The sequence below is a fragment of the Penicillium chrysogenum genome (assembly GCF_028827035.1).
Source record: "Penicillium chrysogenum strain IBT 35668 chromosome Unknown utg000002l_segment0_segment0, whole genome shotgun sequence".
Lineage (NCBI taxonomy): Eukaryota > Fungi > Ascomycota > Eurotiomycetes > Eurotiales > Aspergillaceae > Penicillium > Penicillium chrysogenum.
The window spans coordinates 5,802,037-5,828,929 of record NW_026622750.1 but is presented as its reverse complement, the minus strand read 5'-3'; the positions used below and the strand labels follow the sequence as shown (position 1 = coordinate 5,828,929).

Here is a 26,893-nt window from a genome sequence, read left to right as displayed (position 1 = left end):
CTTGTCTCCTCCTTCTCCTTCTTTAGATTGAAACAATCCATCAATTCATCAATATATATACCTTCGTGAAACATTCTTTCTCATTTCTTTTCTTTTTTTCTTCTTTCAATATGGCAAGACCCGCAACCAGTGGTGCGGGTCGTGGAGGTGGTGGCGGTGGCGGTGGCGGCCGCGGCGGGGGCGTGAAGGTATGTACACGTGGGAGTTACAATGTCTCATTTCGCTATAAAGGGGATATGAGCACTTAGTACCCTCTATGCCCTTGAAATTAGAAGGATTGGGCAAGTCCATTTTCGTGTGCTAACCAGTTATATGATAATATAGAAGGAGACCCGGACCTGCTACTTTTGCAAGCAACGTGGCCACCTTCGGGCCAAGTGTCCAGCGGCACTGGCCATCATGGGCCTCGTCCAGCTGTGCCGAGCGGTAAGTGGAAGCCTATTGTTGTCATGACAATTTGGAATTCTGCTAATATGACGATACTATAGGACGGTACCTTGTCGGTACGTACAATACGGTAATGGCGCCGAGCATTACTAACAAATACAGGACCTCGGGAGTCGTTTGAGCCTCCCGCAGCCCGCCCCGCCATCAGGCCCCCGCCGGTCAGAACGTGGCTCCCCGGGCCAACGCCGGCCGTGGTGCGGCCGAGAATGCCGCCGGCCTGGGCAATGCCGCCCCCGAAGCTGCCCAGAATGCCCCCGGCCCCACCCAAAATGGGCCCGGCCTCGTCAATGCGGCCCGCGGCCCCACCGATGCCAGCCGTAAGGCCCTAACCCGCCGCAACGTAAGTTCGACCCTATGTTCTATTTTCAACACGGAGTACTAACATTTGATACATAGTCTGTTTAAGCGGCCAATGACCCAGGGCAGATACAATGGCCCTACCTACTGTTGGTAGGTTAGGTCCATAAATCAGATAGCCCGTCTCTAATATCAAAATTCTTAGTTCATTGTTTAAACAACCTTATTGAAAACTACCGTAGTATTACATTAGAAAAGGGGGTCTGTAGAGATGTCGAAATGCATTAGATTCAATTCCTTGGCTTCAGAGCTCCATTTTCTAGGGATTTTAGGGGCCTAAGGCCTCTAGATAGCCATGCGGAGCGAAGTAGGCGTAATCTCTCCCACCCGCCATACATTCATCTTCATACGCCCACTGCCTATCCCCACTGCCACGCCTGCTTGTCTGCTCGCCTCGAGGTAATCCCCACGCCCCAAAACGTATGCTACACCATGCCCAGCGCCATACCCAACGCCATACCCAGCACCATACCCAGCACAGTACCCTACCCAGCACAGTACCCTACCCAGCACAGTACCCTACCCAGCACAGTACCCTACCCAGCACAGTACCCTACCCAGCACAGTACCCTACCCAGCACAGTACCCTACCCAGCACAGTACCCTGCCCAGCGCCATACCCAACGCCATACCCAGCACCATACCCAGCACAGTACCCTACCCAGCACAGTACCCTACCCAGCACAGTACCCTGCCCAGCACCATGCCCAGCGCCATACCCAGCACAGCACCATACCGAGCACAGCACTATACATATGTACCAGCACTATAGTTCTCCCTCTTTTCCTTCTCTTCCTCCTCTCCTCGTGCGAGACAGTCAATCCACGCAGTGTTCCCTCCATTCCTTTTGCATCTGGATCGCATCTCCATTACCTTCCTAGGGGAACTTATTTTACGTAGATAGGTACCTTCCAAGGTTGGTACCTAGGTAGGTCCTACCACGTAGGTAATCCTTACATCCGAAAAAGGAAATAAAAAGAAAGTCGAATAGCCGTAGTTTCCAATTTAAACACTCTTCGACCTTTTCTTCTTTGACATTTTGTCTCTCCACCTTTCTTCCCTCCACTGCTACCAGCAGGTTGGGCACTTCCATGCCGACTGCTACGTTGAGATATGCAGCGTCGAGGAGCGGAAGCCGCGCGATGAAAAGAAGAAAGCAGAGGAAGACGAAAAGACTGCCAGGGAAGAGGAGAAGCGTAAAAAGGACGAGGAGAAGGAGGAGAAGACCTGTGTATGTGACATCCACAATCGTCCTAAGAAGAAGATGTCCACGTACCAATCGGCTTCGATACAGTCTCGAATGAAATTTACCTCCTTTTTTGCTAAACCACCGGTACCTTCCGTTCCCTTGTCATCAAGGCAGGTCACCGCCGAATCCTATGAAGCTCCTGGCGTATAGAGGCTGGCAATACTGCACAAGAACTGCTATCTGCACGGGCCATCACTGCTCCTTTGCCCAAGGAGGAATCTGCCGACTCCTTTTGCGGAACTTGGGGCGTACCGAGACCGGCAACGGGAAAAAGTTTGTGCTCAGTCCAGATATATATTTTTCGTAGATATGACATGTCTATGGGCCCCTAAAATTCGCGAGAAAAAAATGTTTCGCTCCGTCTCATTTAATTCGTCACCGTACTATCCAGAGAACAGGCAATTGACCTCAAAAGGTGGACAGTATAGCAATCCTAAGCAAATTCCCAGCAGGCAAGCTCTAGTTACCCATCGAAGATTGGAACAAAAACAAGAGCGGTAAATCGTATACGGAGGGGCGGGGAAGGCCGGCAGTTTCTAAAGGCCACATGATAAACCCTTCACCGCCTTTAAATTACCCTCGGAATTATTTTCATTCGTTATTCATCATTACTAGTTACTACTCCGTACGTAAAGTCAACCTCAGTAGACGAACAAAAAGATAATTTTTGTAATCGATATCGTAGAAGTATTATTTCTCTGATGTCGGAATGCTGTGATCTTGACTACAAACAGGGCTGCACAAATAGTGCATCCTCCAACTCGAGTAAAACTCGAGCCCTAATAAAATTGTAGTTTCTCAACGACTAATTACTTTATCCAAACTGTAAACAAATAATTTCTTAATGTAGCCTCGGCATATGTCCTAGAGTCACCTCGTGAATTAGTTTCATCGAAAACTAGCGGTTAGGCGTCCATCTGTAGATCACAGTGGGAATATGCAGCGTCCCACGCGGGCCACGCCACCACATCCCAAGCAAGTTAACCTGTATGGAAAGGAAATCATTGAACTCTTAGGACATGATCAATATGATATGTATTCATCCAAATGATACTGCCGGCAAAATCCAAAGTAGCGCAGTGGCTCTTATAAGCCGCCGTAACCGGACCTTTCGGATGCAAAAAATCAAATCTGAAACAGACAAAAAAGTTGTGGACAAGCGGCGGATTGAACGCCGGACTTCTCGCATGCAAAGCGAGCGCTCTACCACTGAGCTACATGCCCATTTGAATGAAATAATGATGGCTTTAAAGGTATATTTTGAGAAGAACTGGAGGTTTGGATTTGGGGTGGAAGTATGGAGGATGGGTGTTGGTTGGTTGGATTGCATAGTAAGAATGGATATAAATGGCTATCTAGATTACTAATCAGACGCTATCAATCCTACTTTAATCGCTAAACGACTTTTATGGAATATGATGGGAGAAAAAGAGATATGATCGATACATGACCAGGGGAGAAATTTACCTTCTTTGCAGGAAAGCAGGTCCTGGCAAACGAAGACGGACATCGGGATTCAAAACAGAACACGCTAACCATATACAGCTAGCGTTAATTGACCTGTTATTAGCAATTAATATTGACAGTCCTGTATGGAGTATAGTATCATTATGATCGCGTATAGTGATATATCCCACTTAGTTCTTGTATAATGATTACAATAGTAGGTTAAGCACCAGCATAATAAAATAGATTACAAAGCCAACGCTAGAGGAATGCACATTTAATGTTGAACAGTGCATTCCTCTTTCTATGCAAATTTGAAGTGGACCTCGGGAGTTAAATGTGGTGGTGTGGATTCTGCCGGACTGTTCCGCCTGAGGGGGTTGTCTTGTCTTGCTGTTTGCACTGTTTGCAGAGCATCGAACGACCAATACTCTGATCCCACCAATTCCTTTCCTCCTTTCTCTCCCCCACCCGGACTTAGCATTCTGAATGAAATGCAGTCTTTTTTCCCCTGAAAGACATGGCTGGTGGCATTGAACCACAATTTGGGTAAAGGGAAGAAGTGGGAGGAGCTGTAACTATAGAGTTTTTGACTTTACACTAACTTGCGTTATCCATGGATGCAGATGGTCAGCTGACTATGTATACATGTAGTTTAATTCCCAATGTATACCTAGGTTTGCTCTATAGCAGATGGTGGATGAGATGAAACTAGTGCTTGCTCGTAAGAACCTGGTATTGGGGTGTTTATTTCGGTTCGTTCAAGGCAGTTTCTGTCTATTTCAAGTTTATGTACGGAGTAGCGCCAAGGTGGTTAGGTGCACATGCGTGCCTGAAATGTAATGTTTCCGATTATTTACTGCTAAGAACTTTGAAGCCCATTTCTGACAAACACCGCCAAGACCATTTTCTTCAACGGACTGTTGTGTCCATGTTGCTTAAGGTTCAAGTTCGAATCTTTGAATATGTGTTGACAAGCATGGGATGTCTTTGTGCGTTTGTCTCAATGCAGATTGAGCATTTGCTTAGTTCATCTCGTTTGCCATTCTCAGAGGCTTCATATACAGCCTCCTTTCCATAGATTTGTTATCACACTTTTCTTCCCCCTTCATCTCCCTGGTAGCATGTAGCCCAAGAATATGCTATTAGCATAGTAGATTTGGATCATAGAAGTGGCGATGCTATTATGTAGAGTACCATAATCTGTCAAACCACAAAGAAAAGGAAGGGGGAGCCTCTGCTCCAATTGAGATTTAGCTATAGAGATGATTAACAAGCTATAAAATAACTATAATGCAGGGTCTGCTAAGAAGAAATAAATGTATAAGTCTATACGAGATCCAACTTTATAGCCCTACTACTCAAGGTAGATATAGACCAGCTGGAGTCTCATGTAGGGCAAAATTCTGTTAAGAACAACTACCTAAAGGGGACTGAGACTATTGAGGGTCTCTATTAATATGGAACTGGAATTAGCTTTGACGCCAATCCTATCGGTCTGCAGGTGGTCCCGGAACCTCTCCTTCACGGTCATAGACTTGAATGTTCACGAATGTTCGCCTTGATGAACGTGCTCGACAATGCCAGCTCCTGTATTCTCAGGGTCACGCACAACTCCTCCTTACTCCTCCACAACCAATGCTCATCATCTTCCTCGCGGTACCCTCAACTGGATCCTTGACGATGGTGAAGTTGTGCATGGAGTGTGACAACGTTCCGAGCAAGCAATCAGCTGGTATGCGGGAGACCGATCCACATTTATTTTCAACAGACCCTCATGCCTCTGCTGCTTGAAGGTCAATTCCACGTCCTGATTATTGTTTCAGTCACAGGGCTCGTATTCGACAACGAAGTGGTTGGGTTTCCATTCGCCGTAGCGGTGGTGTCTCGGATTATGCGATAAACTGGTTAAGGCATGTTTGAGTCAAACCCACGATGCCGGGATAATTTCATCTCCTGGTTGTTCTGCTGTTAGCACAGTAATGACTGGGACGGTGTTATTTCAAACGGTGTAATCAATTGGATTCCTGTTGGATCAGTGATGGTCGAATTGGGTACAGACTGTCACCCGAGCTTATCTTCGCTTCATCCTGAGACCAGGATTACTGTACCCCAGCACCGCGTTAAGGTGTGAGCTCATCACTGGGGGGGGGCACCGTAGCCTGGGAGTTTCCTCGTCAGATTTTCGTCGGCAGCAGTAAAAATAAGTAAGGTTAGCACAACTATTTCTGAACCACTATGAAAAATACATATTAGTGTATATTCCGAATAAACCTAACGATAGATTTCTTTTTTCCTCGTGGCTTTGATGTTTTTCCTTTTTTTTTTTTTAGTTGCCGACATCAAATTTTCCGATAGAAGTAGAAAAAGCAAGAAAATCCATATAGAAATAAACAGAACCCGAGACTTAGCTTGATACTCAGAAAGGCTCCTCACCATTTCCGAGGAACGTGGGCGGCGCCAGCTTGCTCCTGGCCACGCTGCACGCAGATCGAAATCCATCGCAGCCCATCGATATGAAGCTACTCCTCGTAAGCGTTTAGTGACTTGCTAAACGGCCTATATTCGAGGCTATACTCTCTCCGGTAGTGCCCACGGACAATACTCTTCTAGGTGTATCGGGTCACCTTCTTTGAAGAGCAATCGGGATGCCGGCAAAATATTTCCCCTCGGTAGATTATAGGATTCTCAACGTCGATGCGAGGAGCTTTATGGAAATCAGCGGGGTCAATACTCAGATATGGCTTCAATCCATTATCTGATCCTATTGGCTGTTCTTCGACTCCTTGCACTCGAACCATGGTTCCCCGCTTCTTCCGAGTGATGGTTGCCACCTTGGTGTTCTTCTCACTGCCTAGGTTCTGGGGACAGCTAACCTAGACATATCGGTCTCGAGTCTAGGGTTCGGAAAACTCCTTTTGACAGAAAGGGCAATGTAGCCATTTAACTTTCTGTTCTTCACTACTCCACTCTCGATGCGCTTTCGTAGTATGGCTAGTGAGGTTTACAAGACTCTTGAAACGCACACTGCAACCACTGCAGTTCCACTTAGCGTAATCTTCTGGGCGAACGAATGAGTTTCGACGAAAGGAAAGCTCATTCAATCCCTGTTTCGCCACACCGAAGGCCGCCTTGCAAGCTTGGATACCTTTGGAGTACTTGGCGAAGGCTTGGAGCGAAGGATTCTCATCTATGGCCTCAATGTCTTCACGCAACACTTTGTATGCGTCCCGAAGTTTGATATCGCGGAAATAGCGACATCCATCATTGAGATCTTTAAGATAGAACCGGAGGGTGACATCAACCCCCTCGGATTCCTCAATAATCTTCACCATGCTCATGTTATGAGTTGTCAACCCGTCCCAGCCAGATATCACCCTAATTACCCCGCAGTCAGCATCAGTGCTCTCTAGAAAACGGCAGAAAGCTTTATCAATACTTTACCATCCGTTGGAAGTTGACGGTTTGAACTTTGGAAGAAAGGAATAAAGCCTATAGAACGACTGTCAAGGCTGCCATATTCCTACAAATGCACTTGCTCTACCCAGTGAAGGAACTCGAGTAACCACTCCTGTTTCACCTGGTGACTGGGAGCTGCGCTGCTGCGTGCAATAAATATGATGAAAGGACCTATACGGGTTGAGTGTGGTCCAGCCACGGTGGAGGACTCTTCGTGGGTCTCGTGGATTGCGTTTAGCTCAGAATCAGTGTTCTCTGCCATCTTAACGTATATAGGTATATAGTGTTTAAACGGGTAACACTATAACACTAGTGGAGTCGGAAAACTTAAAGAAGAGGTGAAAAGGATAAGGAGAGGAAGGGGCGGGGCGGGAGGGTAGTGTTGGTACGCGTTACATAGGCTCTAAGGCAGCCTTCTACTATACCTACGGGTATAAGCACACGCTATACACCCGCCCTGTTGCGAATTGTAATATAAGTTTAATTGAAGAGTCTAGATGGTTAAATTCTAGACTACGAAGTTGACAATCTCACTTTAGACATCTTTCACTTCGGACATCTCTCACTTTAGACATCTCTCACTTTAGACATCTCTCACTTCAGACATCTTTCACTTCGGACATCTCTCACTTTAGACATCTCTCACTTTAGACATCTCTCACTTCAGACATCTCTCACTTCAGACATCTCTCACTTCAGATATCTCTCTCACTTTAAATATCCCTCACTATCTCTCTATCAAAGAGGGAAATCTAAGGAGACATCGAGCATCGAGCTATTTAGTACATAGTACTAATTAAATAGTCGACAGAGCTAAATTCCACGCGTTATGAAATTTGACTAACACTACCACACAAGTATAATAAAGTGGACCTCCCGTATAACATTTGCTTTTAAGAGATACAGTAGTTTTCAATACGGGCGGTTTAAACATTAGATTAAGAATTTTCAGTTGCTAGACGGGCTGGTGATGTACTATCCAACAATATCACTCCTTGAGTATTGACTCTGCCGACTTACCTTTAGCCAACAATACTAAGAAGTAAGTAGATCAATTTTAATAATTTTACAAATAGGTTGTCTGTTATAGCCCTACAGAGTGTTAGCTTAAGTATTAGCCGTAAAGGCGTCAGCCATTATAGTCAGGGCCGATATAACGTCTGATAATGTAGTTACTCCCGAATTAGTCTCTACTGGGAACCTAGTCCGCAAATGCACATATTTTTATAGCTTATATTTCGCGTAGAAAGCTTACTATGCTACATAAGAGACTAAATCCTTCGCTAACTAATGCGGTTCTCAATATAGGCTTAATAACCCAAGCCCTAGAATGTGTAGGATGGCTAGGTAAACGCACTTTTCTAGAAGGTGTAAAGAAATAATAGTGAGGCAAGCAGACAAGAATAGGAATCTAGCTCAATACACCTACCTACAAATAGGAGATAAATATAGAACAATATAGGTGACTAGGAAATAATGGAAATCTTTCATATAAGATCCAATAAGAGAATGTCACGCACCGTAGAGTAGATTGTTAAGCAGAGGTGATCAATGTGAGAAAAATCTGAATAGGTGGGTTTTGTTTTCCTCTTCTCTTCTCTTCCCTCTCTTCTCTTTCTCTTTCTCTTTCAGATCGACAAACTTGGAATTTAAGTGCTTCCACATAGCACTCTACCTATTATCATCATTTCTTTCATTTTCTCAACTGAGAAAAAACCAAAATGGCCTATGCTTCTAGCACGGCCGGTGCGGGCCGTGGTGGCCGCAGTGTGCGGGTACATATCCATGCCTCTGTTGACAGGTCACAAACAATCCAGCTGTGTCTCATTCCACTCTAAGGCCCTATGAGAGCTTGGAGGCCTTTGTCTCCCCGGGGCTTGATCCTAGGAGACCTGGGTAATTCTGTCTTCGTGAGCTAATCAGTTATATGACAATAGGAGGAGACCCGCACCTGCTGGTACTATTTTCAGGCCGGCCACTTGAAGGCCAACTGCCACATTTGGCAGTTGGTACAGTCCTACCAGACTGTAGGTGTATATTTGACATTATAGTTTGGAATCATGCTAACGTGATACTATAGAACTTGGCCGCCGTATGCATAGCATAGCCATCCTAAATGCGAGCCTAGCTAATAAGTAACTACAGAATAGAATGAGTCCTTCCTACCGCCAGCATCCTCGCCGCTTCCATGCCCCCCGCCCAGGCGCCTCTGCTATTCCTAGCACCTCTATCGCCACTAATATAGCTACTTCTCTAGCTGGCGCCGCCAAGGTGGTCACGGAGCACACTACCCATGTAGCCGCTGCCGGCCTCAAGTACCCTCCCGGCCTTATCGCCCGCGCTCAAGCCCTTTTGGCTAAGCCTCGCAAGGTTCCTACACGTCGATACGTAAGTGCATCTCCTATATTCCTTATTTCACTTTCCCTTCTAGGTATACTATACGTGGGTGCGATGACTTGGGCAACTCTGTTACTATACACTTTCTCTGTTCGTCTAGGTTCCGCGTACGGCTCAGATATGGTCGGATAGGCCATATGCATACCAAGTCATTGAATGCAGAGAGCAGCAGGTCATTCCCTCCGTGATCGACCAGTGCGTTTAATACACTAGGCATCATGATCACGTTCAGTTCTAATGAATTTTACCTTCTATCGTTATTTTCATAAAATACAGAATACTAACTTTTGCACAATAGTCTATCTAGGCGTTACCTAGTAAGATCGGGCCCATTACACCAATAGGAGACTTTATAGATCATGCCGAGGAGTGATTATGACCACAGAGACTAAGCCCGAGCGGCAGTACCACCCCTACATCTAGCTATAAGAAGAATAGACTCTACTCTGCAATACCGCCCCTCATCTAGCATTCCCCTAGATATGTTCAACTATAATGCTATCGCCCTCAGGCAGCAAGTCGCGGTTCAGAGGCCTAGTCCTAGACGTTACGCCTAAATTAGATATCTAACTCGTCTAGGTTCCCTCGGTGCGACCTATTTTGGGGGGAATACTCTTACCATTATAGTGTACTCTAGGGTAAAGGTCAGTAGGAAGCTACACTATTATATAGAGAATTTTAGGAATAGTACCATTTTCCAGACATACGAGGAGATTCGAGTGACCCAAAAGTCGGATAACAGGACAAGTTGTGTCTTGTCGCTTTGGCGGACTTCCACGTCAACGAGCCCAAATACACGAAATAGGAAGCCAATAGTAAGAGAAGAATAAGAGAAGAATAACAGTAACCTGAGGTTTGATGGGAAGGTGTTGAGATTTGATTTCCTCTCTTCTCTCTCTTCTCTCTCTTCTCTTTCTCTATATCTTTCTCTATATCTTTCAGATCAACAACACTTGACCTTGTATTTTGATCTGACGAATTGAAATCTCCTTCGCTCTTTCTTTTTCCTTCATTTTTCCCCCAAAAAATCAAATATCACTTTACTTGGCCAAAATGGCCCTTTACGCTAGCGTGGCTGGAGCGGCCGGTGCGGGCCGCGGTGGGCGTGGAGGCCGCAGTATACGGGTATGTGTCCATGGATATATCCCCTGTTCCCCTATTGAAATGGGTGTCACAAACAATCCAGCTCTCATTTCGCACTGAGGTTCCTAGGAGAGTTTGGAGGCCTTTATCTCTCCAGAGCTTGATTCTAGAAGACCTGAGTAATTCTATCTTCGTGAGCTAATCAGTTATATAACAATAGGACGAGACCCGCACCTGCTGGTATTGCTTCCAGGTCGGCCACTTAAAGGCCGACTGCCATATGCGGCAGTTGATTCAACGCCACCGTGCTATAAGTGAAAATCTGACATTACCGTGGAATCATACTAATTTGATGCTATAGTGCTTCAACGTATGAATAGCACAGCTATCCTAAATATGGGCCTAGCTAATAAGTAACAGACCCTATCCCGCCGCCACTCTGGCCGCCGCGCTGCCGCCCAGCGTGCTACTACTACTCCCGCAGCCCCAGCTGGCACTACTCTCGCTGGCGCCGCCAAAGCCCATATCGCCAGTGCAGCTGCTATCAAGCTCCGTTTCCCCCTAGCCTCCTCGCCCAGGCTCATGCTATTTTGGCTGAGCCACGCAAGAACATCTCGCGTCGCAACGTAAGTTGGACCTCATATATAACCCTTATTATCCACCTCGGCTTGTGAACATATTGCACGTGGGTGCGATGACTTCGGCGGCCCTGCTACTATGCACTTCGCTGAATGCAGAGAGCAGTGGTCATCGCACCCATCCCCGTGATCGACTGGTGTGTTTGATAACTAGCCATCATGATCATGTTCAATTCTAACGGATTATTCTTTTTCGTTTTCTCTTTTTGGAAATGCAGTGCACTAACGTTTGATGCAAAATAGTCTATCTAGACGTTAACAGGCCCAATTCGCAGACCGACCATTGCTCGTGTCACAAAGTGTGTGTGGATACGCCGGATCAACCAAGCCTTTGGCGTTGATGCGACAGATTTGGCATAGCTTCATTTGGGATCCAGATTCACTGTGCTCAATTTAAAATGAAAAGGCTACGAGGTTCAATGCCTTGACTTAGGAAGAGTCCTTTGAAGTACTTTCTTGTTGAATTCGGATTTAAACCCATCACTAAATCCAGAAAACACCCCATTTCCTTGTAGCTGACCTCAATTACTCCGGCGGCACTTCGACTAATAAGGTCAATTTGAAAGCCAACAGAGGCGAGGATGCCTCCGCCTTCGTCGGACACGGCCCACGTCATTGCGACCAAGTCGAGTTTGACTCACATCATCTGGAGTCTAGTTCATGAAGGTGTATCGGCGCCAGGGCTCAGGCACCTGAAATAACATCACCCTCCGATAACTTTCAATTAGACACAATGGATCTTGAGTTTAATATATATTTGTGCTTGACCGGAGTACCTCCTCCGCCGAAGAAAATCTCCCGCTCCAACAACCCAGAATAACATCACCCCGAAAAATATGAGATACGTCAGGAAATTGCAAATTCCGAAATCGTTTTTCGACTTCCGCATCTGCAGCACGTCGCTGCTGCGCTCGCGTAAGGATTTGGATATCAGATGGAGCAATGTCCTGAAACTCAATAGGATAGAGTTCGGCATATGGGGCCTTCCTAGTGACAAGTTCAAACAAAGTAGAACCTAGAGCAAAAAGATCGGATAGTACCGTATTCGGTTGTGCGTAATCCCTTGGCAAACAATGGGTTGCCTTCTCATACCCAAGGGCAGGATGCTCGGGATACTGGGATGAGTTAAAATCACCTAGGCGTATATTTAATTCATTATCGACGAAGAACTGGCGTAAGGCAAGGTCTGAGTGGACCACTCTATAGCTATGGATAACTTTCACAGCCTCAATAAGTTGTCGGAACCACTTTGATCGAAGCTCAGTAGAAACCTTATTCTTCTGACAAAATTCAGAGAGATCGCCTTTCGGATAGTACTTGACGTCAACGAAATCTGTCCTTCCCCGGGAAGTGCACTGAGCAATACGAGGATGATCGTCTATCATATTGTAGATAGTGGCCTCGCGGATCATGGATTCCATATCATCTTCGCCTTGACTGCGAGGCGCTTTTCTAATGGTTTTACCGTCGAGCAGGTAAACCTCAGCAAATACACCAATCGCAAGAAGCTTCTGGTTGCTCGTTTGCTCGATGACTGGGCGATGTTCCAAGGTAGTTATCTGATATTCGCTTCTCTACAAATCAGTTAATAGAAAAGATCACTGCTAGCTTGAATCACTAGGCAGGCTTACACCATGAGATTCCTCACCAGTAATTTTAGATTCATGAAATTGGAAGCCGACAAGGGTGGCCATCGTAACCAGTGGCAAGAATAACTTTCTGCTGATGTCTAGGAGAAACGAAGTGTGTTGACAAGAGGGCAGCTGGGCAAGGGGTCTGGGCATGCCCTAAGCGTAAGGGTCACGTGATTGTTCATGTGACATCACGTGGAGTTTCGCGATGTTCACTTCGGGGCTATGTGCCTGGCCTGGGTAGGGATCCAGGGCTCCACCTGGAGCTGGGGCCAACCTTCTTTACTGATAATGGTGAAAGCAAATGGAAGTATATGGTGACTAGAATAGAGAACAAAGTATTGTATTTGGACAGTTTGCTAAGGGGGGTTGGATGCAAACAGGCGGTGATGATATTCAGGGTGGTCGACGTGTGGTCCGCTCTGAGCGCTTTCTCCCTCCCAGCTAGTGCCCTTGGTACATCTGCTCTGGTCCAGCTTGCCTTGATCCCAATATAGAACCCCAAGATTGTTGACAGTGTCGAGGGTCGACGTGTGGTCCGGTCCGAGCGCTTTCTCCTACCCAGCTAGCGCCCGCTAGTACATCTGCTCCGCAGCAAGAAGAAGTTGACAGCGCTACGGCTACAGATCAGAGGAAGACTTGGGAGAGCCAGATATACAAGAGAGAGAGAGAGAGAGCAGGACCAACAGAGCATAGTCGATGATGCTATCTGAGACTAAACAAGAAGAGGGAAGAAATCTCTCCTTTTTTTAGGACAGAGAAGGAGAAAATCGAGAGGTGCTGCCCGTCAAAGGCACGGAGTCATGTGTCTCTCCATCAATTTTGAGCCCAGACAATCTGGCATGTTGCTTAGGGAGGAATTTAGAGTCAATGATATCGACCTACCATCCATTATCCTTATTATAAAAGCCGATCTGTTTAGCATTGCCTATGTAGACTACCTAGTATCCCTTTAGAAAGACATTTAGGAAAACGCTTAGGAAGACACTTAGGAAGACATTTCGGAAAACGCTTATGAAGACACTTAGGAAGAAGACTATCTTTCGCATTTGATGATAAAAATCATCTTTCTTGCCATTCTGTAGGTTGTTTAAAATCTAACACTTAGGAGACATTTAGAAGGACAGCAGAAAGGTTATGTTTGTGAGCGGGCAACGGAAGTGGGGGTGTGGTATTTGAGTTTGCGCTTGCCCCTTATAGGAAAAGGTCCCGTTCATACCAAGCCAATTGTATCGAAGTCAAACAGTGCAAACATTTCGCCTGGATGCGAAATTTTGACCGGACGTACCAACAGCAATTGCGAAATTTCGTGGATAGCTCGCTCTTACCCTGAAATATAATGGAGCCTGAAAATACAAAGGTCCAAGCCTCAGAGACCAGCGTTGCTGTTCCTGACATGGAGGTCCCGAAACGCGACGCCACAGATGAGTCTTCCCACCCGAGCGTGGAAGAGCATCCAGCCAAGAAGGCACGACTGGACGAACCTTCCAAACCCGCCCGGGTAGATATGCGCGATAGAGGAATCGCACCAGTTAAAGCAGAGTATGTCTGGCTGTCCCTCATTTATCGCGAAATACTAACTTTTGGCTATTTAGGTATCGCATCCAAATCACGCCGAAGCCTCGCCCTGCAGATGAGACTAGCCCCGACGATGCCGCCGAAGCCGCTCCCCATGATGACCGCGATGGTGGCAAGAAGGACAAAGGAAAGAAGAAGAAGAACAAGGGTCAGAACACAAATCGCAGCTATGGTACATCTAAAGATGCGAAGGGCCTTTGCAGCACAAGAATGTTTGCGAACGAGTTTGCCGCTGGAGAGTGCCAATATGGCGAGAAGTGCCGATTTGAGCACGATTTGCGTGTTTATCTGAAAGAGCACAAGCGCGAGGACCTTACAACCATGAACAACATATGCCCCGTCTATGAAGCGCTAGGAAAATGCTATTCCGGTTGGAAATGTCGCATGGTTGGTTCGCACTCGACTGAGAGAGAAACGGAAGACGGCAAGAAGGAATTGGTCTTACTGGAGGATGCTGAACGTATGGAGAAAGCTCGTCCTCGTATTGCTAACGCGACACCGGACGGAATTGTCAACATCATTTCCAACGAAGACAAAATTTCACTTACAAGAAAGCGTGAGGAGACTCCTCGAGCCGATGCCTACACCACATGGACCATTCAAGTGTCTGCAGAATTGGAGAAGGCAATCCACCAGCGATCCACCACCCGCGAGAAGGGTGAGCTTGTTGAACCGGACGAGCAAGCGAAGATCGACATGCAGGAGAACCGTGCTCAGTTCCTTGAGCCTCCCTTCATGCCGTCGGAGAAGCGGCGCATTTACTTCGGACCGGAGACACCCGTTCTGGCACCTCTCACAACCCAAGGCAACATGCCATTCCGAAGACTCTGTGCAGATCTGGGCGCGCAGTTCACATACTCAGAGATGGCTATGAGTATGCCTTTGATCCAAGGCTCAAAGTCTGAATGGACCCTGTTGAAGGCACACGAGTCGGAAATGGCACCACCAACCGTCATCCCAGGCGACAATATTGTTCAGGGCTATGATAACTCCAAGGACTGCAGGTTCGGTGCCCAAATTGCTGCTAACAAGCCATGGCAAGCTCTCAAGGCCACTGAGGTGTTATCAAAATTTACGCCCAACCTGCGCGTTATTGACTTGAACTGCGGTTGCCCTATTGAGCTTGTATTCCGCGATGGAGCTGGTTCGGCTCTTCTTGACCATCACTCCAAACTGGAGAAGATGATTCGCGGCATGAACACTGTCTCGCAGGAGATTCCCATTACCGTAAAGATCCGCATGGGAACCAAGGACAACCAGCCTACCGCGCAAAAGCTGGTCGAGCGTATGGTTCTCGGTGGATACGAGTCTAGTGTTCTGGACCTCGGCCCTCCGGGTGCCGCAGCCATTACCCTACACGGACGTAGTAGGCAGCAGCGCTACACTCGACAGGCAGACTGGGGATACATCTCAGACTGTGCAGCTCTCATCAAGCGCCTGAACAAGAAGCAGGATGCACTCAGCGACACCATCCGTGAACCGGATGCCCGCCATATGCCCAATGGTGGCAAGACCTACTTCATTGGAAACGGCGACTGCTACTCCCACGTTGACTACGACGACCACGTTAACAACGCTGGTGTGGACTCTGTGATGGTGGCACGTGGAGCTTTGATCAAGCCATGGATCTTCGAGGAAATCCAGACCGGCCAGTATTTGGACAAGTCCGCGACTGAGCGTCTGGCTTATATCGAGAAGTTTGCCAAGTACGGTCTCCAGGCCTGGGGTTCTGATGAGCACGGTGTTGGAACAACCCGTCGCTTCCTGCTAGAATGGCTGAGCTTTGCCTATCGCTATGTCCCAATCGGACTGCTGGAATACCTCCCTCCCAACATTCAGGACAGACCTCCTGCTTGGCGCGGCCGGAATGAGTTGGAGACGCTCATGGGCAGTGGCAACTACAAAGACTGGATCAAGATCACGTAAGTTTCCTCTTGTCGGCTTTTTTTAGACTCATTAACTAACCATTCATCGATACGACAGTGAAATGTTCCTGGGTCCTGCACCCGACACCTTCAAGTTCGAGCCCAAGCACAAGTCGAACGCCTACGAGGCCGAGGGCTAAACAAAGGCATGTATATGCATCTCGCATATCCTAAAATTGTACATAGAATCATCACGAATGCATTTTCTGGATGTCTTAGCAAGGCGCTCAATTCTTTCAGGTGTTAGAAGAAGGCCTTGGTGAACTATTTTCGCCGCATCAAGCAGATCGCATACGCGAAGGGGAAGCAATCAGCGAGACATAGTATGTGGCCACCGTCAAAAGTCTAATCGACCGTCAGAAGTTGCTCGTAGAAACCACCAAATCCGCGTGCACGATCATGAAGATGAATTTCCAGAATCCAATGACGCTTGAACCCGTCACGGCCTGGCAGGCCCATCGAGTCATTATTGCCCTTGGCGATATAGAGGGAGACTCTATCCCGCGGAATGCGTTCATGAGGGAACGACCCAACCAGATGGCCCGCAATATCCGCGCCGAAATCCCAGCCCTCTTGTTTCGCAACCTGGCAGGACACATTGTATAGCTCATCGCCCGACATATCTGGGTTTTCGCGATATCTTGCCTTGACTGTATTCCAGATCGGTTCGAGGGCATCCCGCAGCTTCTGCTTATTTGGGTCATTTCCTAGGATGAAAGTGCGCCCAAAGTCGGCTTCCCAGGCTTCAAAGACCGGCCCCAGGTCAACAACAAGGATATCATCAGGCTGGATGACACGGTCCGGAGGGTTATCGCTGAACGGGCTTAAGGTGTTTGGTCCACTGCGGATGACTCGTTTGTGCCAGTGGGTCTTGATACCATGGCGATCGAGACCTAGTTGGTATATTTCTGCATTTAGAGTCTTTTCGGTGATTCCTGGTCGGATCAAATTGCGTTCGATCTCCTCGAAGAGAGCAACGGCCTTGTCTTGGGCGCTTCGAAGCAGGGATGCTCTTTCGATCTCTTCGGTGCTCAGATTGTCGTGCGCCATGCCTTTGAGAGGAAATGGAAAAACAGTTAACGTTGAGGGGATTCAATTACGAGCATGTAACTATAGGGCCACATATCAACTCCCCTCTCGACTACCGACAGCTCACAGCTTACCAGGCTAGCCCATGCAGTAGCCGAAACTTCCCCACTCGGGGAATCCTTTCCCGGTAACTCACCGAATACGATGTACATAATTGCATATTACTCTGCTCTATTTGGCCGAGAAGTGTAATATTTGGAGAAACGATAACTGTATTATGCTGATAATTGCATTATCAGTTATACAATGTAGATCCCGTCCACGGGTGATGACGACATATACTAGACTGTAGTGTTATACATAGCAAGAATATTATTATCGATCGAACATGCTGGTAGAGTCTAGAGAATTACAATCAATTCAAGCTTTAGCTTACATACCCAAGTCAATTGTCTAAAGGAACGAAGTCAATACCTAGGGAGATCTGGGGAATCTCCAGGGCTGATTAGGGTTGATGACAGCATCACGTGCAGACCCTCCGAGGCCATGACGTCTTCCTCCGAACCTGAAAAACTTCCCCCATAAGACCACCTCGTCTTTTGATTTCCCCGACCTTCAATTGCCTCAACTATTTGGTCCAAGGAATCTCTCTTACTTTAGTCTTTCTGTGTTTGTGCTTGTTCACTACAGAATTGCTGCATCTCGCATTTATTTACCTTACCCCCTAAGCTATCCTCACGAAGCTCTTGTGACCCCGCCCCTTTTGATTAGGCCAGAAACTCGATTTTAAAGTGTCGCTTGGTTGATAGTACACGGCACAATGACTCTCTACTACTCCCTTGTAAGTCTGACGAGCTCCTTCCAAAGTTGTTTCTTGTGGTGCTGCTCAAGGATCGCTGCAGCCTGGTGCCTGAAACTGTCCATCCAGCCCAAGCTGCCAACATCATATCTCCAGATCCTGCGCCTATCGATGGACTAACGCAGTTCTCTTATATAGGTGTTCCTCCTCCTGGTGTTCGAGATGGCCGTATTCTTGGCCCTCGTCATCCCTCTTCCCCACACCATTAAGCGCAAGCTGTTTGCCTTCATCTCCGAGAGCCCGATCATCGCCAAGCTGCAATATGGATTGAAGGTATATTGCCAATTTGAGACACCAAATTTCCGTTCATACTACTAAATTGGCCTCCAGATTACCTTCATCTTCATCCTCATTTTGTTCATCGACTCCGTGAACCGCGTGTACCGTGTGCAGCAGGAACTGTCGGCCTTCACTAAGGACGGTCCCGGCATGGGGTAAGTAGCCAATCCTCAGATATTCTAACGAAATTTCTAACCATTGTTATAATAGAGCCGCCCACCTCGGTACCGACCGTATGGAGGTCCAAGCCCGCAAGTTCTACTCGCAGCGCAACATGTATCTCTGTGGATTCACTCTGTTCCTCTCCCTGATCCTCAACCGTACCTATACCATGATCCTCGAGACCCTCCGTCTTGAGGACCGCGTCCGTCTCTTCGAGGGGGACAAGAAGGCCGGTGGAAAGGACTCTGCCCGTGTCGCGGAGGCTGGCTCAGTCGGCGAGATCGGTCGTCTTAAGGAGATCATTGAGTCTAAGGACCGGGATATTGAGACTCTTAAGAAGCAGTGCGAGGGTCTGACTCGCGAGTACCACAATCTGGGTGACCAGATTTCCAACGAAAAAGGCGAGAAGAACGAGAAGAAAGACAAGAAAGACCTGTAAAGGGTTGCACTATCCGATTCGGCTTGACTCAAAATGTCGAAGTCCAAGCTTTGATGAACTTTCACTTGTGCACCTTTTGCCTTTGCTTTGGGTTAAGGGCTCGTCCGCTTCAGGGACTTGGGACCCTTTCGGCAACAAAATCACTCGACACATTCTGGACTAAGCTTTGTGCATAACTACCTTTCTCAATGTGGACTCTACTGTTATGTAGAGGGGAATGTGGAATACAGTTGGTAGGAGTTCTCTTATCGCTGCACTCCTTTCCATGTACTAGCAGATATCTTTTAAGATTTTTCGGTGGGATCCCATAATGCTGATTCTATAGCACTTATCATATTCAATCAATCTTACCCATCCGTACCAATGGTTGATATGTTGCGAGTAGAACTTGCGGGCTTGGACCTCCATGCGGTCGGTACCGAGGTGGGCGGCTCTGTTATAACAATGGTTAGAAATTTCGTTAGAATATCTGAGGATTGGCTACTTACCCCATGCCGGGACCGTCCTTAGTGAAGGCCGACAGTTCCTGCTGCACACGGTACACGCGGTTCACGGTGTGAGGCCTGGTAACCGCAAGTGTCCGGGTGCTCAGTGTATAAAAAGCTAAGGTCCGGAGCAAGAATTGTCATGTCTAGGGATCGTAATTTATTCGTGAATTTACATAGTACAAGAAACCAGCCGACTACGGCTGGATCGCGTGATTCGAATATTCAAACCAGGAATGTCCAAAAGCTAGGATATACAAGCTCCTCCTCAAAGATCCTTCGAACTTGCGCGAGTACGAACCGCTCGACCTTCCCAACATTCTTCAATACCTGCTTCCCATCTTCCTTGCGACCAATCTCACTATCCACCCGGATCTCCTGCAATAGCCCACCCTGCCGCTTCAGTTCCTTGTCCTTCTGATCGCCCCCGGACCGAGGCCGACCATCATCACTGGGATTTTGACTACCCTGAGACTGTTCAGATCCAAGTAGGGCATCCGCGTCCTCCGCAGAAAGGAAACAGAAATGCACTCGCTTGCGGATATATGCAACAACGGCAACTCCGTCAAACGTGATGCCCGTAACATTCAATTTCAACGGCAGCCCCACGAAGCTAGGCATCGGGTAGTCAAGCAGGATCTCCGCTGTCAGGGACATGCGCACGTCTCCAGCATACTTCGCATGGCAGAGCACCTGGAAGTCCTCTGGGCGACGTTCACGCATGCGCGGCGGGATGGGGAGCGAGTGACCCTCGGCGGCGGGGTCGTCTGATGTCTCTATTGAGGGCTGAGGCGCGTCGGTGGGGTCGCTGGTATGCGGGTTTGACCCGCTGCTGCCGGAGTGGCCAAGGGAAGGATGGGAGGGGAGTGTGTTTGCAGTCGAGGGTCTGGAGGTGGAGTTGGTGGTATCCAGGTCTGGTTCCGCGAGGTGGTGTGGTCCAGCAGGGCGGGCTGCTTGGGACCTGGGCCCGACACCCATACCTGAATCTGACCATCCGCTCGCAAAAGAAGTGCCACCCGCTACGGCGGCAAGGGGTGTCTGAGTGCCTGATAGACCGCCCAGGGAACGCATGTGGTATCCTAATGTTGATGTACCGCCGGGGATCCCAGGTGTACTGGCGCGTGGCATGAAATGCGGGTTGAGGTGATCGCCTAGTGGGGATCGAAGCGCAGATGGCTGGAAGCCTTCGCCGGGGTATGGATGGTGACTGAAACTATGGAGGTTATGCGCAGTTGGATTGTAGGTCATGTCGTCTTCGTACGGAGATTCGTGGAGCTCATGTCCGAGCTCCTCTGAGGCGACGGAGGTGTCGGCATCGTCGTCTTCTTCCTCGTAGAAATCTGCGAACGGTTCGCATATGTCTTTTACCTCGAGATCTGGGGCGATGGTCCCGAAATCGAAGGAGTGGACCTGGACCGAACGAATAAAGCGCGGAAGCGTGATCTCCTGGAATTTGTCATGTACGAACGACCGGATTCGCTCTGCCAGGGCTTCCCCGTCCGGCCCAGAGGTGGCAGCTGCCCAGTCAACTTCGATTGACATCACATATGCAATGTTATAGCTCTTGATGCTTCTTGCTGGGAAACAGAAGTTGGGGAGCCTGTGACGGTATCACCACGTGATACACATGATGACATCCCTGCCAGTTGGCGCATCCATCGACAAGAACTACGGACTATTATGAGGCTGTAATTGACAAACTGCTGGGCAATCCAATGCTTCATTATGCAATATCCATGTGATATGCGTTTACTAATATATGTTGCTTTTTCTCCAGGGCAGTCTTGCTTTTGACGTATTGAATAGTGTGACGGCAAACGATCGCTGTTCTTTCCACCTAATGTAGGAGACTTCGCAACCGTCTTGAGGCTTTAGAAGCCAATGCAAGAATGGTCTTCACCTGACCAAGGTATGAATCGGAACGTCACTTCGGTACAGATTGCCGGACTCCGGGAACTAAGATTCCATCTGGTCACTCTTGATCTCAGGCCCAAATCATATCTCCAACCTGTTTCGCTGGATTTAGCCAAGCACAGTGCCGACAAAGATGCGGATTGGCCGACGAATGAGCTTTGACGTGGTCTGCGCGGCATGGGGTGAGCCCTGTTTGGGTATTTTGCCGCGAACTCTCGATCGAATCTTTTGATTTCCCCCACATCGACCCGGTTTGATATGATATGATGAGTAAGGGACGACACGATCGCAGCCCCCCCGACGCGAGTATCTACTCTTTGAAGGGATGTGACAAGAAACTGACAACTACGTATCGACAAACCAACGAACCTAGGATGGATATTGGTCGATTCAACACTAAAAAGTAATCAGCTGATACAAATTATATGCGGGACTAGTGCAATCCACGAGGTGTCTGTGCAGCCTATCGCTTACCTTGTACCTTGGGATCGCAGCCGCGTCTAATGTCATTAGCATGTCCTAAAACATACTGACCAGCCTGCAGATCCCGAACCTCCCACCTGTTCGGGGGGCTGTGCCTCCTTTTGTATGCTGGGCTTGATTCGACTTCGTGTCCTACGATCAGAGGATGGAACCAATTTCCATGCGCCTTTACCCTTATAGCTCTGACGTGACTGGTTCTTGAGGGCATTCATTCCTACCATCCAGTGCTCGATCGACACCACAGAATGCATGACATGACTCGCGTATGGACAACGTGGTCAAAGCCCATTCTCGCCAATAGGGAATTTACGCATGTCCGACTTTACCGACAGTAACGTCACATCCTCGCTAGATCCCCATGACAGTCTTGTTTTTCTGAGAGGCCAAGAGAAGGTCCTGCAATGCGTTAAAGAGGGCCACCATCCCCTTCTGACGAGAGTGTTTCTAAGTTCCAAACACCCACAACACTTTGGACTGTTTGAACTCTTCGTTTCCGTCTACTTTTCTACAAACAGATAAGCATCGCGGAACGTGCGCCATCCCCAGCTTTGGCCCCCATCTTGCACGCTCTTTTCCCTCCTATCGCCACCCCGCAGGGGTATTTCCGGGCTCCGGTATTGGTCGTATAATCCAACAAATTCCCTTGCCACCAACAGGGGAGATGTGCCTTACTGGTTGTGTTGGGTTCGTGAAAATGCGGGATGCCGAGGATCTTCGAGGTAGATCAACTGAATTTATATCTGGACGACAGTGAATAAATATGGTATGACGCGAAGAGAACTGCTTCCGCCTGCTATGGCGTTGGCTTATAGATAATATGAATACACGTCGGCCGCCAACAGAAACACATACATTAACTACAACTCAGTAGATCAAGACAGAGGGGACTTATCGAGAAACGCGTAGGGTAATAGACCGTTGAGGGCAATGTACTGTTGTATGCCAATGAAGTTCTACAAAGCTGGACATATTTTCTTTCTGCTTGATACTGCCGTTTTATATTGGAATCCGCTTGCATCAGCCATTGAAATGAAACTGGAGTGGGAAAATAAGAAGTAAAAATATCTTAAATCAAGGCAACATGATATATTGCGTATTAAATACCAAACTCTGTGGTCTCTCAGCTTGTCCACGAGACCATATTGTCTAAGGAGAGGAAGATCCGCGCACGCGTAGATAAACGATCAACAGGGAGAACCACAGGCAAAATAATCACAGGAAAAAAAAAGGTCAGAAAAAAGCCAAAAAGAGATCGCGGAATTCCAGACATAGGAAACTGTCGCCCAGGTCCCAGAATAACCGATGCAAGGCAACAAATGAGATTGCTCCCAAATAGCAGATGTGATACAGTGTTATTTTCTTCTATCTTGGAGCAGACACAAACAGGGCGGGGGCGCCAATCAATCAAGGATCGCAGGACATAGCGATGGACGGCCTCAAGCCCCCGAGTAATCGAGCAATCGAGTAATCGAGTGCCTATAGTGTTTTGTTAGCCAAGCCCTATGCAAGCGGCGGCTGTCGCGATATAAAGGATGCAACTCACATCCGCGGTCATTTTAACCACCGTGACGAGGGCACCGGAAGCCAGATCGTGCACGAGGCTGCTCCTTCACGCCCTTACACTCAGGAGTTCCTTGTTTAACACAAGGGACCACGCCCTCTTCTTGGTACTTGCAGCCGCAGGCGTATTCAAAGATGTAGATGGAACACATATTGAGGGTCGAGCGAAGAAGTCAAGTTGCAGAGGATTCAGAAGCAGGTGATGCTGATTGAAGATTACTGGGTTTCGAAGGAGTCTTCAACTCTAGATGTTGTTTGCTGTGATGAGAAGCAAGAACGGGATCAATGCCAGGCTTTATAGCATTTGATGGCCACATCAAGAGAAGTGAATTAACTGCGCAACTGAATAGAAAGGGAAAGAGAACACACCATCAAGAGTCGCAAAAAGGGTTCGGTCCTTCCGTTCCCCTACAAGCGCTGTAAATCACCCAGCCAGATGCGCCGTATGCAGGCAGTGACTTGGTGGTCACTTGTTGCGCAGTCAAAAAGAAGGTTATGGAGGGCACGAAAATTGTATACACATGCGCCATATCTAGGAAATATGCTTCCACCAACAAAAAGCAGCGTTTGTGGTAGGTGGGCCGCTGGAGCGTGGTGTGCCCCCGGGAAGAGTCACGGTTATTGACATGGGGTTCGCGAGCAGCAGGGGTTGGTCAAGGCCACCGAACCCTAAGCATGACTATCGTTGCAAGTTCCAACGCCCGCAGGCTGTAGGGAACACTTGACATCACTCTAAAAGCGCTGCAGCCAGTGTTAGGGCTCACGTCCTGGGCGCCAACAGTGACCCTCTCCGGATGACACCTCATAGGGCCAGTGCTGCGGCGGAAGCGTGGGTCAGGAACATAGTTCACCCTGTCTGACAAACCTCTATGATCCTGATAGCTTACCTTAAAGGCATGGCTTATACTGGGAGAAAGGCACCTGCCACAGCTTTCTCATGATGTGTGTACCTAACTGTAGGCGGCGCAGGAGATGTGCCTAATTGAATAATGCCGGTGAAATTTGGATGACTCTTCTTAGATTCTGTTGTTGGGATACTCAATGTGACTCCCAAGAACTGTAGTCCCCGCATACGACCCAAAGAGTCTCGGCTCTGGACCTTCATGATGTACCGCAGGGCTAGATAGGCAGACCGCTGAAAGAAGCATCGGGAACCAACCGAAATTCAAAGAAGGCGGTGCTCCAAGCAAAATTGCACACCAAGTCAGTCTCGACAAGGCAGGAGATGACTTCACTGACTCTGTTGCAATAGGCCTCGACTTGTGAATGTAGGCGAATAAGGCTCATTTCTATGGCGCAGTTGGTGATAGCCGCAAGTTCTGCGCGATTAAAATGCGAAATACTGCACAGTGACAAGGCCTTTTTGAAAAAATAAAATTGTGGTTAAGCGAGTAGAGGATAAGAGCGATTCCGAAGCCAAGAAAGTCAGACGTGCTGTGGTATAGTTTGGTCGGTGTTGGCCGAGTCGATATTGGCCATAAGGCGTTCTTTGTCGAATCTAGCGCGATCTTGCTGCAGGGCCCAGGATAAAAAGAATTCAACGTTGGCCTATCAATTAATTCTAGAGCGTTAATTCTAGGCGACAAGCACCAAGTTCCTCAGCCAAGGCACAGTAGCGTTCATATGGATTCGACTGAGGCTCTCCCCTTGCTGATGCGCCGGCCCACTCGGGATATTAACTCCGGGCGAGTAGAGACGCGCGAAGCTAGTGGCGGCAAGGCACAGCAACGCAATCGACAGGTCGAGGCCAGTCGCTGAGCAGTCTACTTTGCCGCTGTTGGTTTGCGTTTTTCAGATATTGCAGAGAAGGGAAAGAATAGAAACACAAATTACTTCATTAACGTTTGGATTATGCTGCATGGGAGTCCTACCACGTGATAAGTGTTCCCAAGGTTCAACTTCAAGGTTAAATAAACTTAGGAAGGAACCTTGGAAACAAATTTTTCAATTTTCAATTTCAATTTCAATTCCTATCTGTTCAGAAATTACCCAGCAGATCAGTTTGAAACAATCTGCTTCTCACATGCTTAGTGATGTCCCGGGGTGATAATTACCCGAATCTACGGAGTACATAGACAGCTTCGGTTAACAAGATCTCAATTCCCAATTCTCGATTCTGGGGAAATCTGGAAGATGATGTCACTTTCGTGTCTTTTTCCCCTAAAAGGGAGTGAAATGTGCGTTCTCGGGTCCCTAAGAGAAAGGCCGGGGAGATCAAATATCCCAGCATAACGGGTGGTCCTAGCGCCCATGCAGCGGTTAGAATGATTGGCGAAGAGAACTATCGACGAAACAACTCGGAATAGGTAAGTCTTTCCCACCCGAAACCATTATTAACACTCATACCGCGTAGCTGTGGATGCATACGGAAGCCTGTGAAAGCCATGAGTTTTCGTATATTTGCCCCTCATCCTGGCTGTTGATCTTCCGAGGTCCTTGAGTTTCGGCTGGCAACGGGTCTCTCTAGGCAAAGCATATTGCGCGATGACACAGGGCTTAATTTGCCAAGTCAACATATTTTTCATGACCGCTGGGAATGACTGTCAGCCGCCCAGACTCTGGTGCGACAATGCCAGCGCCAAGAGAAGCGAAGTAGAAGCATTTAGGAAAAAAGAAAGGGTGATAGTCGGTCAATAGTGAGCTCTTGGCTTTGATCCCCCTTTTTCAGCCAAGACATGTGAAGCTCTCCAGCATGTTTGGGATTTTCCTTTATGGGATTTAATGGGTGATACTGGCGGGGAGTGGCTTATCTGCATGACCGCGTATCCACTACTCCGTACCCCCGGCCCAGATATGATGTGCTGGATGCGTTGGATCGGCGTGTTTCGGGCTTAGTTTTCATTGATACAGCATGCCCCTCATTCTCCAGGGTCCCTCTTGGCTTATCCCGGTCTGGACTATATAAGTGAGGTCGAAATTCCCTGAGATTTCCCACTTTCATCCAAAACAATCCGTCTACAACCTTCTCCTCCATACTCCAAAGATCCCGTCTTTAACCGAGTCACTCCCACACACGAAGCCTTCAAAAAGTTCCCTCAGAATGTACACTTACACTCCCACCCACCGTTTCTTGGTCCTCTCTGCCACTGAGTCTGGCCCCTACGACCCCGCCAACAAGTTCCTCGTCTTGTCTCCCACTGAATCTGGCCCGGATCCCCGCGTCTGGGAAGACCAGCCCCAGATTGAGAACAGCTCAATTGAGGAAATGCCTGTGTTGGCTCCTGCCAACCGTGCTCGCACCAATAGCTCCATTTCTACCAACTCTTCAGTCTCCCTCAATGACCTGACCGCCACCCTTCCGAGTGGTTTCCTCTACCTTGGTCATGGCAAGAAGCAGCACTAGGCGCCTAGTCACTTCGATCTTCTTTTTCTCATCTATATTCCAAGATATATTACCATCACAGCAACCGACGCATCATTGAGCTTACCATTTGTTTCCTTTCCTTTTTTCCTTTTGCAATCTTCGTCAATTG

At 48.0% G+C, this 26,893-nt stretch overlaps 12 protein-coding genes across 12 annotated transcripts; 7 read left to right on the top strand and 5 right to left on the bottom strand.

Moving 5' to 3' along the window:
* Positions 1 to 110: 110 nt before the first annotated feature.
* N7489_005434 (uncharacterized protein) lies at positions 111 to 1,576 on the top strand (the record flags this gene model as incomplete). Its single annotated transcript, XM_056711186.1, has 5 exons — positions 111 to 188; positions 325 to 426; positions 489 to 503; positions 596 to 764; positions 1,245 to 1,576. 5 exons carry the CDS (start codon positions 111 to 113, stop codon positions 1,574 to 1,576), a joined length of 696 nt encoding a protein of 231 aa, XP_056569607.1.
* A 3,503-nt stretch (positions 1,577 to 5,079) lies between these two features.
* N7489_005433 (uncharacterized protein) lies at positions 5,080 to 5,402 on the top strand (the record flags this gene model as incomplete). Its single annotated transcript, XM_056711185.1, has 2 exons — positions 5,080 to 5,202; positions 5,271 to 5,402. 2 exons carry the CDS (start codon positions 5,080 to 5,082, stop codon positions 5,400 to 5,402), a joined length of 255 nt encoding a protein of 84 aa, XP_056569606.1.
* A 529-nt stretch (positions 5,403 to 5,931) lies between these two features.
* On the bottom strand, positions 5,932 to 7,220 carry N7489_005432 (uncharacterized protein; the record flags this gene model as incomplete). The annotated part of the gene is given in 5 exon segments (XM_056711184.1): positions 5,932 to 6,021; positions 6,127 to 6,360; positions 6,571 to 6,908; positions 6,944 to 7,022; positions 7,035 to 7,220. 5 exon segments carry the CDS (start codon positions 7,218 to 7,220, stop codon positions 5,932 to 5,934), a joined length of 927 nt encoding a protein of 308 aa, XP_056569605.1.
* Positions 7,221 to 8,679: 1,459 nt separating this feature from the next.
* N7489_005431 (uncharacterized protein) lies at positions 8,680 to 9,560 on the top strand (the record flags this gene model as incomplete). Its single annotated transcript, XM_056711183.1, has 4 exons — positions 8,680 to 8,733; positions 8,896 to 8,985; positions 9,104 to 9,346; positions 9,456 to 9,560. 4 exons carry the CDS (start codon positions 8,680 to 8,682, stop codon positions 9,558 to 9,560), a joined length of 492 nt encoding a protein of 163 aa, XP_056569604.1.
* An 848-nt stretch (positions 9,561 to 10,408) lies between these two features.
* On the top strand, positions 10,409 to 11,064 carry N7489_005430 (uncharacterized protein; the record flags this gene model as incomplete). The annotated part of the gene is made up of 4 exons (XM_056711182.1): positions 10,409 to 10,480; positions 10,659 to 10,752; positions 10,800 to 10,808; positions 10,859 to 11,064. Coding segments are annotated over 4 exons (381 nt in total), but the record flags the coding sequence as incomplete, so codon positions are not given.
* A 758-nt stretch (positions 11,065 to 11,822) lies between these two features.
* On the bottom strand, positions 11,823 to 12,770 carry N7489_005429 (uncharacterized protein; the record flags this gene model as incomplete). The annotated part of the gene is made up of 2 exons (XM_056711181.1): positions 11,823 to 12,650; positions 12,708 to 12,770. 2 exons carry the CDS (start codon positions 12,768 to 12,770, stop codon positions 11,823 to 11,825), a joined length of 891 nt encoding a protein of 296 aa, XP_056569602.1.
* Positions 12,771 to 14,046: 1,276 nt separating this feature from the next.
* On the top strand, positions 14,047 to 16,350 carry dus3 (tRNA dihydrouridine synthase DUS3; the record flags this gene model as incomplete). The annotated part of the gene is made up of 3 exons (XM_056711180.1): positions 14,047 to 14,249; positions 14,303 to 16,207; positions 16,269 to 16,350. 3 exons carry the CDS (start codon positions 14,047 to 14,049, stop codon positions 16,348 to 16,350), a joined length of 2,190 nt encoding a protein of 729 aa, XP_056569601.1.
* A 205-nt stretch (positions 16,351 to 16,555) lies between these two features.
* Positions 16,556 to 17,260, bottom strand: N7489_005427 (M24 family metallopeptidase; the record flags this gene model as incomplete). Its single annotated transcript, XM_056711179.1, has 1 exon — positions 16,556 to 17,260. The coding sequence occupies one exon, from the start codon at positions 17,258 to 17,260 to the stop codon at positions 16,556 to 16,558; it is 705 nt and encodes a 234-aa protein (XP_056569600.1).
* A 799-nt stretch (positions 17,261 to 18,059) lies between these two features.
* N7489_005426 (putative BAP31 domain protein) lies at positions 18,060 to 18,978 on the top strand (the record flags this gene model as incomplete). Its single annotated transcript, XM_056711178.1, has 4 exons — positions 18,060 to 18,080; positions 18,237 to 18,371; positions 18,429 to 18,532; positions 18,588 to 18,978. The coding sequence occupies 4 exons, from the start codon at positions 18,060 to 18,062 to the stop codon at positions 18,976 to 18,978; spliced, it is 651 nt and encodes a 216-aa protein (XP_056569599.1).
* A 270-nt stretch (positions 18,979 to 19,248) lies between these two features.
* Positions 19,249 to 21,005, bottom strand: mdm12 (ERMES complex subunit MDM12; the record flags this gene model as incomplete). The annotated part of the gene is made up of 3 exons (XM_056711177.1): positions 19,249 to 19,411; positions 19,467 to 19,541; positions 19,765 to 21,005. 3 exons carry the CDS (start codon positions 21,003 to 21,005, stop codon positions 19,249 to 19,251), a joined length of 1,479 nt encoding a protein of 492 aa, XP_056569598.1.
* Positions 21,006 to 23,260: 2,255 nt separating this feature from the next.
* Positions 23,261 to 23,572, bottom strand: N7489_005424 (uncharacterized protein; the record flags this gene model as incomplete). The annotated part of the gene is made up of 2 exons (XM_056711176.1): positions 23,261 to 23,295; positions 23,425 to 23,572. 2 exons carry the CDS (start codon positions 23,570 to 23,572, stop codon positions 23,261 to 23,263), a joined length of 183 nt encoding a protein of 60 aa, XP_056569597.1.
* A 2,888-nt stretch (positions 23,573 to 26,460) lies between these two features.
* N7489_005423 (uncharacterized protein) lies at positions 26,461 to 26,763 on the top strand (the record flags this gene model as incomplete). The annotated part of the gene is made up of 1 exon (XM_056711175.1): positions 26,461 to 26,763. One exon carries the CDS (start codon positions 26,461 to 26,463, stop codon positions 26,761 to 26,763), a length of 303 nt encoding a protein of 100 aa, XP_056569596.1.
* Positions 26,764 to 26,893: the final 130 nt, after the last annotated feature.